At 42.3% G+C, this 14,866-nt stretch overlaps 1 protein-coding gene across 1 annotated transcript in view; it reads right to left on the minus strand.

Annotated features, from left to right (window-relative positions):
- Positions 1-14,866, minus strand: part of COL5A2 (collagen type V alpha 2 chain) — a 191,190-nt gene that overhangs the window by 13,014 nt on the left and 163,310 nt on the right. Inside the window, exons 32-47 of the mRNA XM_084815749.1 lie at positions 14,596-14,694; positions 12,490-12,597; positions 12,311-12,364; positions 11,629-11,682; positions 11,470-11,523; positions 10,188-10,241; positions 9,538-9,645; positions 9,397-9,450; positions 9,116-9,169; positions 7,955-8,116; positions 7,061-7,168; positions 6,752-6,859; positions 5,780-5,833; positions 4,526-4,633; positions 2,468-2,521; positions 1,222-1,329 (exon numbers count right to left, since the gene is read on the minus strand). Coding sequence (XP_084671875.1) covers positions 1,222-1,329; positions 2,468-2,521; positions 4,526-4,633; positions 5,780-5,833; positions 6,752-6,859; positions 7,061-7,168; positions 7,955-8,116; positions 9,116-9,169; positions 9,397-9,450; positions 9,538-9,645; positions 10,188-10,241; positions 11,470-11,523; positions 11,629-11,682; positions 12,311-12,364; positions 12,490-12,597; positions 14,596-14,694 — 1,341 coding nt within the window. The remainder of the gene's footprint in view (positions 1-1,221; positions 1,330-2,467; positions 2,522-4,525; positions 4,634-5,779; positions 5,834-6,751; positions 6,860-7,060; positions 7,169-7,954; positions 8,117-9,115; positions 9,170-9,396; positions 9,451-9,537; positions 9,646-10,187; positions 10,242-11,469; positions 11,524-11,628; positions 11,683-12,310; positions 12,365-12,489; positions 12,598-14,595; positions 14,695-14,866) is intronic.

A 14,866-nucleotide genomic window follows, 5' to 3' on the forward strand; every position in this document is an offset into this window, starting at 1 on the left:
CGGAAATGAACAGAGATGAATTAATCACGTTGATACTTCCGTGCTGTCTTTATATTCCAGATTCTAGTAGGAACGGTAGACCATACTGTTCACAAAAAGATGCAAAAGTGGAATGGATCCTGCTATCATTTCTATCCTATTATACACTGCACATCAGTTTATGTGCCATTCTAGGCTGACCATATGTACCGTTTTAAACGGGACAGTAGCATATGTCTCGACCATCCCATCGTTTTAATATAAATGTCCATTTTGTCCTGTTTTTAATTTTTTGTAACAAACTGAACGCGTTTATCTTAAGGCTCTATGCTAATCAATGCGTACAGTAAAACTACTAGTGTGACGAAAGAGGAAGTTCCATTTGCTTTGTCCAGTCACGGCCAGGCTTCTTGAGCTAGCGACGATCAGACGATGCCCCCTTGCTTGTCTGCAGTGGCGGGGAATTCAAGAGGCGGTCGCTAAGCCCCATTCAGCGTGTGGGAGCCAGGAGGGTGAGTCTTACTGTTATTTCTACCATCATTCTGCCCATCGAGATTCTTTCTGCCCTCCAATCAGTTTGATTTGGACTTTTCAGACTCATATTTCGGTTCAACAGGCTGTTAGCTATTTTTTTATTACAGCGGAACTCTCCGGTGGGACATTAGCGTGTACCGGCTTGTGTTAGATAGCAGAATATTACAATAACCCCGTCCCGTTTTTGTTGTCCCAATATCCCGTTTATGTCTCAAGGAAATATGGTCAGCCTAGCCATTACCCAGACTAGTAGACAGCCATTCATCGTTGCCTGTGGCAAGACCCTCCAGACAAGTGGGCAGGGATTTAAGTTTCATTTATCTTCTGTAAATTGGAAGAGAGTTGGAACTCTTCTCCTTTGGGTTCTTGGTGTGGCAAAAGTGGCACACATTTGGGGGAAGTGGGTGGGACAGGCAGAGCAGTAAAAACACTGTGTGGATTTTGTGGACTTATTTTCAAGGCATGCACCCAAAGTGTTTGGGGAGGTGGGGATCCACTGAAAGGCAAATGGCGCACACTGACCACAAGAGATTCCCTATCGATTTCAGTGGAGGAAATCTTCCATTGAAATTAACAGGGCTGCATATGCGCAGAGCAACTCCACGGACACAATGGTGTGTACGCTGGCATCCAGGTCAGAGAGCGGCATGGACATATTAATGGAATCTTTGAATACGAATGAAAATGGAAATGCAGGTGGTGACTTACGGGAGGTCCAGGGAGACCCTGAAGACCAGTGAAACCTCGGTGACCCTTCTGTCCCCTGTCACCTCGATCTCCATTGTCACCTTTGTCACCACGAGGACCTTGAGGCCCCTATAAGAAGAAAAAGAAAAAAATGATATAACCCAGAGGCACTAACGATATGTCTAAATCTCACTCACTGAAATCAGTGGGACTTCAAAATGCATCATTAGATTGTATCCAAAACGCATTAATTAAAAAAAAACAACACCCTTCCTGAACATCCCACACCAACACTATTTACTTCTGTTTTGCCCTCACAAGGCAGTATGATTTAAAAAAAAAGAAACTTGCCAGTATGTGATTAAGGCTTCAGTCCTATGCACGTGTACCTGGAAGTAAGCTCCACTGAACCGGGTGGAACTTACTTCTGAGCATCGGACTGTGCTGCCAGGGCTGAATCTGAAAACGTTCGCTTATAATAAAAGTTAATTTCATGTGAAATTCTACCTGCTAGATGGCCTTCCCATATTTATTTATTTTATTCAATGCCTCATAAAACGAATTTCTCTAAGCATTTCACTATTTAAAAAGTCATCATCATCATGCAAATAAAATCACAATAAAATCAACAATATAAAACTAATAAAAGTGCCGACACAGCAGAAAAAAACAATATCAGTATTAAGATGTGAAGAGAATTTCTATCTTCTGGTTATTTCTATTCCCTTAACTTTGCAAGAAAGAGCATTCAAGTTTTTCAAGAAGAGTCTACCAGGAATGACTAAAGGTGCAATCCTATGCATGTTTAGACAGAAAAAAGTCCTATAACTCCCAGCGTCCCCCAGCCAGCAGTGCATAGGATTGCACCCTAACAGCCTTTTGCTATTGATTTAGCTTTAGCTGTTGATTTAGCTTTAATAAGCTTGAGTCATCTTCAGCTTAAAAATACAGGTATATAAAATCTGTGTTTACTCATTGAACCCATTTTTAATCTATAGGAGAGATGCTTCACCAATCAGGCTGATCCAGAATTTGGTTGTATAGAGGTATGTTTCATGAAAAATAAGATTAATTTAAAATATTGAAATAGATTGCTTAAGTTAAACTTGGCCAAAAAAAAATTATGTTCTTACTGTAATTCTTGTAATAACTGGTTATAAACAGAAATTAATTTTAAAAATATAGTTAAGAAAGAAGTACGATTGCCTAGCAATTTTTTTCTGTCATCGTTAATTTGTTCATATAAAAGAACTTGTGAAGGACATACAGGCAAACCTCTTTTTCCAGCACGACCAGAAGGACCCACAGGACCCCGTGATCCCTACAGGGAAATAAAAGGTTGTTTCATTAACGTATCATTATTAATCTCGTTAATTAATATAGAAAGCATGTTTCACTTTATAGCTCTTGCATCGAACATCTCCAAAGGCAAACTACAGTAATTTCCATCTGAGAAACTGCAGTAGTGAGCCTACTAGCCACTAGAGCATGGGTGATGAATCTGTTGTGCCCTTAGAGCCAAACTCCATTTCAGAGAAGCCTTTGGGGGCCTCAATCTAGCGCTGCATGGGGCTGAAGGCAAAATGGGACAAGGCCAAACTACCCAAAATACCAACTACCTTTCAGCTTAGGGCGCAATCCTATCTAGATGGGCGGCTGCCTCCGAACTCGGAGGCAACCGCCTATCCAAAGCAGGGCAGGAGAAGCACGGAGGGGATCGTTCCCTCTGCGCGTCTCCTGCCCTGCATTTGTGGCTAGACAGCCGATTGCAGCTCTCTAGCCACAGGAGCAAGGAGCGGGGATGGAGGCTGCTGTACGACACATTGGATGAGTTGTACAGGCAGCTACAATCTCCCCACCCCGGAACGTCACCAGCCACGCCCCTTTCCGGCCCCTCCGCGCTCCTCTTACAAGCGCGGAGGACGGGGCTGTTCCGCGTGGCCTTGGAGGCAGCGCGGAAGTGGGGGGAGGTGAGTTTTCTGAAAACCGACCTTGGAGCATGAGTTCCGAGGTCAGTAGTCAGAAAACAGCATGTCCTATGGCCATCTAGCCACTGTCTAGAGGCCATAGGATTGCTCCCTCCATGGCCTTACTACTAGGGATGGCAGAGAATTTCTCCCCGAAACTTCGGGGGGCCGAGCGCCAACGTGTTCGGCCCCCCGAACAAGTTTCGGGGAGAAATCCTCCGCACACACCCCCGCACCCCGCACGCCCCCCCCCCCAGGACGGGACTTACCTTCGCTGAATGTCCCTCCCGGCGGCGGGTCCGGCCGGCGGTTCGGCGGCGGTTCGTGCGGGGCGGGAGCAGCAGCCGGTCTTTCGACCGGCTGCCGCCGCCGCCATTCCAATAAAAGAAAAAAAAATGCCCCCGTGATAGGCTACGTGACGATTAACGTAGCCTATCACGTAGCCTATTTGCTACGTGATACGTAGCCGATGTGACGATTAACGTAGCCTATTTGCGTTGCCCTTATTTTCGCCGTAGTCTACGTAAAGATTTACGTAGACTACAGTGACCAAATAAGGAACGCGAATGGCGGCTCCCTATGGGGGCCGCCATTAGCGTACGCGCTTTTTTTTTTTTTTTAAGTCACCCGTGATAGGCTACGTGACGATTGACGTAGCCTATCACGGCTGACTTTGCAGATCTAGCCATGATAGGCTACGTTAATCGTCACGTAGCCTATCACGGGGGCGTTTTTTTAAAAAAAAAAACTTTCAAGTTCGCGGCCGAGCGAGGTGGGAAGCCTCCTCCCCGGCCTGAATTTCGGCCGGGGCAAGGCGGGAAGCCTCTCCCCCGGCCTGAATTTCGGCCGGGGCGAGGCGGGAAGCCTCCCCCCCCCCGGCCTGAACTTCGCAGGGGGAGCAGCGAAGCGCCTCCTCCCCACCGCGAACAAGCTTCGACAAAAGGTAAGTGACTTTCATCCACCCCTACTTACTACCAGTAACTAAGCATTAAGAGAGGCATTCCAACCTTTTAGAAGCGTGAAAAAACTGCAAACCACCGAACGATTGGAGGACCAGATTGAGAACCCTGGAGAAGCGGGATTTGACCTGAGGTTCTGCACCCCTGCACTACAGGAACACCATAGTCACCTTTCTCCTCCTCCAAGACCAGGCCATCCCTTCAAGCTTATAATTGGTCCCATTTTAGCATGAAGCCTGTTAAGTGTATCAAACTTTTAACATGAAGGTGAGTGGGACTAGGGACTTGATTGCTTGATATGTGCTCAGTTCTGGATTGCTTCATTGGCCAATCTAATCACCAACCAGGGAATTAAAGCCACGTAAAAAGGCAAAACTACAAGGAAATGTCCATACTTACCGGTTCACCTCTTTGTCCTGGATCCCCTGTAGGACCAACAGGCCCTGGAGTGCCTGGAGAACCCAGAGAACCAGGAAGGCCTGCAGGTCCAGGTTCACCACGATCACCCTGGAATAAAAGTGATTCCAAGTCTTCAATTATACACACACACACGAGTGTGTGTGTGTAAATAAATAGCAAACTCATTCTCCAAGTGTCGGTCATTATGTAGCTAAAATGGCTACATCCACGCCCAAGAGGGAGGTGTCAGCAGGCTTGGCAAACCCTGGGCTTTGTAGAAGTATAAAAAAAACCTTTAGAAAAATACCCCAAAGGGACACACACACACACACACACCAAAACAACCCAATGAGAACTGGACTAGATTGGCTCAGTGGTCACAGAATGTTGAGTGTCTGTTGTGGGGAGGGGACCAGAAAACCATGAGGGAGGGGCAATGGGTTATCCTGGAAAAGGGCCCAGCTGGCTACAGCCCTGAACAGGAGCTCTTCACACTGCAGGCCCCACTTGTACTAACTGAATGTGCTCTAGAACAACCATCACAGATCCATTCAAACAATAAGTGGCATTACTCTGGACTCAGACTCAGTTGGAGGAGAGCCATTGTTCCCACTCCATATAGAAACGCTGGCTCTTGAACTGAACAACTACACCCTCATGGGCAACCCCCATGCAGAAAGGTAACTCAACCACAAAAGCGGGCACTGAGGTTATTTGAACTATTTATTTATTTATTTATTTATTTATTTATTTATTTATTTTGTATTACATTTCTATACTGCCCAATAGCTGAAGCTCTAAATGAGTTGTACAAACATGGGCTACTTTTAAATCAGTCACAGGTAACCACCACCATTACATCTCAGCCTCTGACAGCCCTTATACAACAAAGAAAAGCTATCGGCAGCTGACAGGGTTTTTTTCCCTCAAGTGGGACTGATGACTTTATGGTGACTGATGGCTTCCAAAAGACTGGAGAGAATATAGTGAATTATCATTCCTTTACTCCTGGTCCCTACTAAAATTATGCTCATATAACCCAGTAGCAAACCTTTGAGTTTGTGTTCTTGACTACACACAGTCTTATCGGAAGTTCTTCAGCTCTGAAATTGGCTTCACTTGCAGCCATCAGTACTAATTCAGAGTTGTGATTTTACCCAAAGACTAGTTTACAAAGCATGATATAAGTCTATCAAACACCAAGAAAATAACAGAATTTACATAATTGTTCTTCGTAATATTATATACTCTTACCCTTTCCCCAACAGCTCCATCTCGTCCGGGTGTACCATCATTACCAGCAGGACCCTATGTTGAGTACAGAGTGAAACCGTATATTAACTGCGACCCTAGTGATTTCTTAAAACAGTGTGTTGCATGTGGGATTGCCCTTGAAGATGGTTTGGAAACTATATTTAGAAGCAGAAAATATCATAGAGACATAAAAAAGACAGCTACAAAAAAGTTTGGTTTTCCCGACGCGTTTTGATAGTATCTTATCAAGAGAGAGTAATCGTAATACTCTTTCAAGAAAAGCTGCTCAACTGAAGTAAGCTAAAAAGAAAAAGAAGAGAAAGCACAGCAACTAAATTGTAATATTAACTGAGCATTGGGAACATGTCTGTCAGTTTTGGAACAACTACACTGGCTTAGTCCATTTCCAAACCCAATTTATGCTGCTGGTCTTAACCTTTAAAGCCCTAAATGGCTTGGGACAAGAGCCTGAATACCTTAAGGACCAACTCCTCCTACATAATCCTCCTTGGCTATTCTTCAGTCCCCCCACATTCAGAAGTTTTAAGCCCTTTTCAGCTGCCCCAGCTTTGGAACTCTGTTCCCAAGGAAGCACGCCTTGTACTGTGCCCAATATTTTTCCAGCACCAGCGAAAGACCTTTTCACTTACTTGGGCCTTTTAATTACTGTGTTTTAAGTGCCACTGCTGTTCTTTAAAAAAAAACCTGGCTTATATTGTTATTTTGCTGCTCCATTTTTATCTTGATATTTTTATGTATTACTTCTTGTTCTTTTAAATTATGTGTTAGCTAGTCTGAGAGACTTTTGCCCGATAAGGTGGGGTAGAAACCTTTTGAATAAAACAAACAGATCTATACAAGCTCCTGTGAGTTCAGGCACTTAATCATAGCAACTACTTGCTATATAATGTAGTAATCTATAACACTGCTAATATATGCCTATACAAATATTGTCTAGAAAAAGCAACTTACTTCTGGGCCTGCTTCACCCACTGGTCCAGAGGCACCTGGAGGGCCTATGGGACCCGAAGGACCTTTCTCCCCCGGTGGTCCTGTTGCACCTTGTTTTCCTGGTGTACCCTAGCATGAAAAGAAATACCATGTCAACGGTTAAGAACATTGAAGGCACACTGCAAAATAAATAGAAATGGCTTATCACTGAGGGTCAATCCAAATGGGGATTGATGCAGCATTAAGAGTAATTTAGCACAGCCAAAATCTCACAAACTAAAAGAAGAGATTGGGCTCAGATTTTGAAATATCAGCTCTGCTGATACTTACAGCAGGACCCGGTAGCCCAGGCATGCCCCTCTCTCCACGTTGACCTGGCATACCGACAATGCCTCTCTGGCCGGTAGTTCCAGCAGGACCTGGCGGGCCATCAGGACCCTGGAATATACACAGAACAAAAGAGGATTGCATGGCAATATCTAATATGTATATTTAACTAAAGTGCCATAACTTATCATTTGAACTGAAGACGACTAACTGAAGTAACAGTAAAATAGGATGCAAAATTGAAGAGTTGCAATACCACTGAAGAGTAAAAAATGGTGGACATTTCTTTTTTTCATTCCCCTTGCTCTGAAGTATGAGACTCGTGAGAAACAGTTTGAGGGCAAAGCATAACATAGAAAATCAGTGAGGATTTGACTTATGGGTGCCATCAGGTCTTCCCATTACACCTTCTCAAACACAGGCTGGCACCAAAAAAGCCATTTTGGGAAAGAAGAGAGCATGGACATTATCTGTGGGGCCCAAAGTAAGAGCACCCATGCCATGAGTTATAAGCAAGGCTGGGATGAACAGTATGTTGGTCAAGATGATGGAAAAGAAAAATGGGAGATGGAGCAGAAAGGAAAAGAGTATTGGTGGCTGCTGAGGGAAAGGAATGTTAGTGAGGTCAGGAGAGAAAAATGGCAGCCATGACGAAAAATGGAGGAGGTGCCATAAAGGTGGACTGATGTATGTCTTGTGGCTCCTGGATGTGAGATAATTTTAATGTGCTTATGAAATCATTCCTGGTGTTAATCGTGTTCAAGGAAGCCAAATGATCCAATTTTTCAAACAAGCACATGCAAAAAATTTGCGGGGGAAAGGATGGCTTTGTTACTTCTATTGCAAAAATATAACCCTCCCTCCCCTCTCTCCCCTCCTCCTCCCTCTCCAAATTACAGATTGTCCATCTTCTCCTGAATCTCCTTTGTCTCCAGGGCTGCCAGATGGCCCCGCTGGCCCTCGATCTCCTACTCGACCATGAGCACCAGGATCTCCACGAAGACCTGGAGGACCTTCTTTGCCTGGCTCACCAATAGGCCCAGCTGGACCAGGAGCTCCCTAGAAATAGTAAACTCTGATTAGAACTGGACCATCATCCAACTGAAGACAGGTTGGTTGGTTTTATTTATGACATTTGTAAGCCTGCCTTTCCTTCTTAGAACTCAAGGTGGCATATTGAGGGTTGTCTCAGGCAGTCCCCATTCCAGGCACCAACCAGACCAAGACCTGCATAGCTTCAGCAAGTGCATATGATTTTTTGGTGTATGGCAGCTTTCAAAATTCTATATATGACCTCAGCACTTAGCTGTCTTTTTCTTTCTTCTTGAATTGCATAAGGAAATACCACATATCCTCCACATACAAATATTTATTCCCTGCCTCCAAAATTAGGATTCACTTACATATGGGATAGCATATCATTTTCAACTTCTTCTCCCCAGTCATAACAGACAGATGACCAGGCAAGATACAGACAGTGGGAAACAAGTCTCTGAGTTAATGTGCGCTAGGTCCTTTTACTAGGATGGATCTGAATAATTACATTGCTCCAGTCAGGGATGAGAAATATATCATGTGGCCTTTGTCTCCAGAAGTAGCTATTTATTCTGAGTTGGAACCCGATTTAGTCATACTTAGAATAGACCCACCAAAATTAATAGAACTTAAGTTAGTCATCACTAAATTAAATTCCATTGATTTCAATGGGTCTACTCTATGTATGACTAAATCTGGTTCCAACCCCAGGTTTTTATTTGGTCTCCAAGAAACTGGGAGCACCAACAACAATTCTGTGAGGTATGTTAATCTGAGAGATAGTGATATGGCCAAGGTCACCAGATGAGCAGGGAGAGAGAATCCTGGGTTCCCCAGTCTAAACCTTGCACTCTACATTATGTGTTATGTGACGTCGTGTGCTGGTATCTTACCTAAACAGAAATAATAGGATGGGATCAGACTATTGATATGAAAATAACCTGATCTGTATTTTTATTAATTTAGAATGTAGGTTTATTAATGAGTTGTTTAGGTAATCATCAGAATAAACGTCCAACTTACAGTAGACCCTGGGGGTCCAACTCTTCCAGCAGATCCAGGAAAACCTGTTGCACCCTAGAAATAAACAAGCATGCATGGGACTTGGCAAAAGTTTTGCACTATATCTATAAAGAAACATTCCCATCCTGCACATTCAATTGAACCATCGTGCATGAAATGCAAATGGATACTAAGCAAGAGCTAAATGTTACCATCAAAATAAAGCTTAGCAGATGGTTTCAAATGAGTCACCGCCTGAAAGCTTTAGGTGATGCTTAATTCATAGACGTTAATCTACTTACAGGGGGGCCTTTAGTACCACGACCACCTTTTAGTCCAGGAACCCCAGAAGGACCCTGAATGGAAATGAGAAAAAGAAATTAATGCTCAGTTACTGAAATAGATACAAAGTAGTGCTGTCTTTCAGTATTGCTTTTACTTACTGGTGGGCCATGAGAACCTGCAAGGCCTTGGGGTCCTGGGGATCCAGCATCTCCTTTCTGCCCAGGCTCTCCAGGTTCACCTTTCACACCTGGTTGACCATCAGGGCCCTATCAACATGAACAGACACAAGACATATCAAGTTAGGGACCTCTAAAGGCTCCCAGTTTGTCATCCTAAGAATAACCAATACACCCTACAGCTTCCTACATAACAAAGTTCTACCAAGTACTTCAGCCCACCTTGATGGATCACACAATCTTTTGGAGAACAATTCTATACAATACTAGCAATCATTTCACAAAATAATTATAAGTTATCTTAACTGTCTCCAAGTTCTTTTCTGTTATTTGCATCCAGTTCCTTTATGGACTTAGAAACTCTGATATGAATTTGTGCTACATGACCAAGGGATGGCATTATATACCTTCCTTTACGTCAAAGCAAATATTTAATATAAAAAATGGACTCGCAGAAATCTGAATAATCCTGTTATCAGCAAAATGTTTTTATAACCTGCATTTACTACAGATATGAAAGTTTTTGAAATTCCGGCATATGACTCATGCTTTAAGAATCCTTCAAAACAAGTTTAGCATCTCATGAAAGACAGTGTGGATTAAACATATTAAATTTAACAAAATTCACATACCGGAGGACCAGCAAAACCAACAGGACCAGTTGGACCATTTTCACCACGGGAACCCTGGGCAAAAAAACAAAATAAAGGTTCAAAAAACTTATATTCAGAGCTTCCCAAACTACATGTTTCTATACTGTAATAATATGAGCAGAAATTAATTAACCAAATAATGTTCTGCTAGAAATTAAGATGTGCACATGCTATACCTACTGTAGTTACAGCATTTGTTTCCCAAGAAATCTAAATTTCCTAGTATAGACACATACCACCCCAAACGAATTATAGTCATGTCATGGACAATTTAAAAGACGACCCAGAAAACTCAACAGGCCACATGCAACCCTATATTAACATTTACTTATTACCGTCCTTCATCCTTGTGGATATCAGGGCGGAGTACAAACAATAAAAACACCGAAAATGCTTCACCATCATAAAATAAAGAAGGCAACTAATACAAACAGACAAAATGAATAGGCAATTCATAGAACAGACAAAACCAGCCAATTAAAATGCCTGGATAAACAAAAAGGTTTTGAGCTGACGTCAAAACAACTGCTGTCTTAGTGCCAGTCACACCTCCATGTGGAGGGCATTCCACAGTCAGGGTGCCACAACCAAGAAGGCTCTCTCTGTTGTTGACACATAATGCTCCCAAGGTACTTGGGGAAAACCCTCCCTGAAGATCTTAAGTTACAGGCAGCACGGCATAGAGGGAGGTGCACCTGTAGATATTTGGTCTCCAAGCCATTTAGGGCTTTAAAGGTAAGCTCACGAATGGAAGAGAAACATCTCAGGATGCTGGAACAAAGATATGATTTGTAAAAAAAAAAAAAAGCCCAATGCATTGTTGTGGTGGTGGTGGTAGTGGTTGTTATTGTTGTTGTTATTATTATTATTTCCACAGGAAATAAAGTAGCTATAAATGGGAATCTGAGTACACATTAGAGTACCTGTCTTAATGACTAATTGAGGACCAATGATGAAGATGCTAGCCTAGTCACAGGAAATTGGCTGATCATTTTTAAGTATCACAGAGCTATGTGCCAACTACACGTTGTTTATATAAATTACATATATAGAGACCAGGAATTCAGTAGTAGTTCCAATGATCTAGCAATCCTAGTTATATTCAATAAACAGAGAGGGAGAGGCAGAGGGAGAGGGAGAGAGACAGAGAGAGATAGTTGGAAGGAAAGAATATTGAAAAATGAATGCATCGCACATAAGAAAATAGTAAAATATTAATGTAGTATTGACAAAGGCACTCATGATGGGATGATTTACTTACAGGATTTCCACGAGAGCCTGCAGGACCAACTAAACCTCGAGGGCCCGGTTCACCCTTTAAAAAAAGTTACAATATGTTATCATACATAGTTCCAAATAGAAAAAGTAAACACTTCCCCCCTCCCCTCAAAAGTTGACACTATGACCAGTCTCCTTTTACCTTTTCACCAGCGGGACCTGCAGGACCACCTGGACCCAGTGGACCTGGGAGACCCTATTAAACAAAAATACATTCCAGTAAGACAAGAAAACTCTCAGAGTGCCAAATTTGAAGGCCTAGGGTGCAATTCTATGCATGTTTGACACCCTCCCCCCAAGGTCCTGCTGCATGTTTGGCTAGGGAATGCAGGGAGTTGTAGGATTTTTTCTGTCTACACATGCATAGGATTACACCATTATAGGTACAACCTATTACTTTTGCCTGATTTTGCTCTCCTTCTTTAATTATGTAATTCTTTCTTCACTGATCATACAGTGCAAAACGCAGGAAGACACAGTTCAACCCACTGATTTCAATGAGCTTAAGCATGCTAAATCGGCATGTGCTAGACTAACATGTAAGAAGAACCCTGATGGATCAGACCAAAGCTTTATCAACCGACTTTGGTGCCATTATGATGAACAACTTCAAATGGCATATTTACTCCTAAAATTAAAATGATTGTAGCACAAAAAGGTCAGAAATGAAAGGAGTTGTTTTTAATAACTCTTGATATCAAACCATATATTAATACGTATAGTTGATGTCTCATCACTAATTCCCAACTGTATTAGCAACCAGATAGGATTCTCAAATTCATTATCTGGGGGAAAATAATAAGGGAAACAGTAAATTAGCTCACTCTTGCACCATCGTTGCCAGCTGTACCTTCACTTCCCTTTTCTCCTATACTTCCCTGAGAAAAGAGAAACAAACATTCAAGTTATTTACAAAGAGTGATAAACAGATACAAATTCATGAAGGGAAAACCGTTTTTTCCCTTCAAACCTGAAGATGAAATAATGGGGAGAAGAGGCTTACCCTATCGCCTTTGGGACCAGGAGTTCCAGCAATGCCCCTCTCTCCAGGCATTCCCTGAAGACCCGGAGGCCCTTGATCCCCTGGAGTTCCAGAGGGGCCTGGATTACCCTGAAATTAATAGGAAGGAAACTGATTTTTCTTCACACATGAAAGGGAAGTTAAGAAGGCTTCTGGCATCTGAAACAACTGTGTGTGGGTGGGAGGGGGGGGAACCAAACTTAATTTTGCTGAGTAGTATCCAGCTCTCCTCCAGCACTAGCACTAATCATGTTATGCTAGAATAAACCAATGCTCATGCAATGGAAAAAAGTGACATTTTGCTGCCAAAATTTGGTGGCACCACTGAGTTTTGGCAGCAAATCACCCCCTTTTTCCCATTGCCCAGGCAAGCACAAGTCATGTTATGCAAGCATTGGTTTACACTACTGCAATGTCTTTAGCACTACCACTGGGGAACAATTTCATACTACTCTCTGTTATTATTATTTTCAGATGGATGCTTCCTGGATTCTCATCATTTGTGTCCAGAGCAGATCTCATCAATGCCCATGTTAGGATTCAGGAGTATACGTGCCCATTTCTCCTTAAATCTAGATCTAGTACAGGCTTATGACTCACCAAGAAGAACTTTGACCTACCCATAAGAAAGCAGCCCACCAGCCACAAATGGCAACCTGCCAGGCATTGAAACTTTTTCTGGTTTTACACCCTGCCTGATTCTACATGAACAGCAGGCCACATGGCTGCTGCGATGTGTTTGGCAGGGTGAGTCACAAGTCATGCAAAACAGATCTAGTCACATAGCTCTTCAAACAAACCATCAATTTACCAAAGATAAGTGGCCTTTGGTTTTAGAAGTAGGAAGTGAAGGGATTATACAATGACCTACCTGACTCTGGTCCAACAGGGAGCCGGGTAGATTTCTCCCAGGGTAACTAATCTAACACTAATGACTGACCTATATTGCCATTGTTTTATTGTGAATGGGATTTGCTACAGTATTAATGGGCTATAGCTGCTTTCTTTTTATTCCAGCAATCGTTTTTATTCCAGGCTCGTAGACAGTAGGGATGGATGCGTTCATTCATTAATCTGTTTCGTCCTGTTTCCACATCAATCTGCAATCATTATTATTTTTAAATTCATGTTTTTTAATGTATTTTTCACAGAATATGCATTTTTGTATGCATATTCTTCTAAAATATACATTTTAGAAGTTCATTTCTTGGACTGAGAACTGCATCAGAAAATATGGAGAAGTGAAAAAACTGAAGAAAAACTGCATTCCGATCTGTGTATTAGTCCAGGAGCTGCAAATCACATTGGCTTGCTTAACAATGTGGACTGAACAAAATCCTTAAGAGTCCCTAGTAAGCTATCATTCACACGGTTGCCTGTGGTGAGTAAGAATTGCCTGAAGGTGATCAAACAAGGAGGCTCTTGTAAACTAGAAGAGAGGTTTTTTTTTCTTTTCTTTTAGGCCACAGATACACTGCAAATAACAACAGAGGTATGCATGATAGCCAAGTAAAAAAAAATTGCAAGGCTTTTGTAGACCTATTTGCAAAGCTGCTCTAATCTTCCTGATACTAGCTACTTTGGATAGTTGGGTGATACCAAAGATGCCACTTCTGATCAAACATAAGGCAGGCAAGAGTTACACCATGAAGGGAATGTGCCTTGAATAAATTTTAACAAGCCATTAATATTTCATTTTTATTCTGAATTTACTCACATACTGAAATTTGACAAGATTGTCACTTGGCCAACATCTTGCTGAATTTGCACAAAACATATGAACTTGGTTTAACCATTAATTTGTTGTATGTTGTGTTGTCATTTGTATTGTAAGCCGCCTAGAGTGGCCGGGTAGGCGGCTAATAGATCTAATAAATAAAATAAATAATGATTTGGCCTTAAGTTGATGATTGTATGCATGTCCCCATGAGCTAAACTGTGTATGTGTATAATCCAACACATATGGAGGGGACTAAGTTGGGAAAACTACTTTATGGTGCCATCTTTGTTATTTATATATAATTATGCTCTGTTTCTCTCTCTCTCTCTCTCTCACTCTCACTCTCCCTATGTGTATATAATAATTACCTTTGGACCATCAGGGCCTTGACCTCCAGCCATGCCCTTTTCTCCTTGAATACCAGGTGATCCTGGGTTTCCTCTCTCACCTGGGTTGCCACGTTCACCCTAGAAAAAGACAAACTGGAAATAATCTGGTGGCTGTTGTCGATGTGCAGTCAGCACCTGAGTAGGAGATCACCTTGGGAACATCCATGAGCTCCATGGAAGATGAAGGGCATAGAAATGTGTCAAGCAATGGAAGCATATAGGCAAATAAACAGAGACAAAATTAAAATAC

This window comes from Heloderma suspectum, chromosome 1 (genome assembly GCF_057233095.1).
Source record: "Heloderma suspectum isolate Gila_16-S chromosome 1, 16-S_ref, whole genome shotgun sequence".
Lineage (NCBI taxonomy): Eukaryota > Metazoa > Chordata > Lepidosauria > Squamata > Helodermatidae > Heloderma > Heloderma suspectum.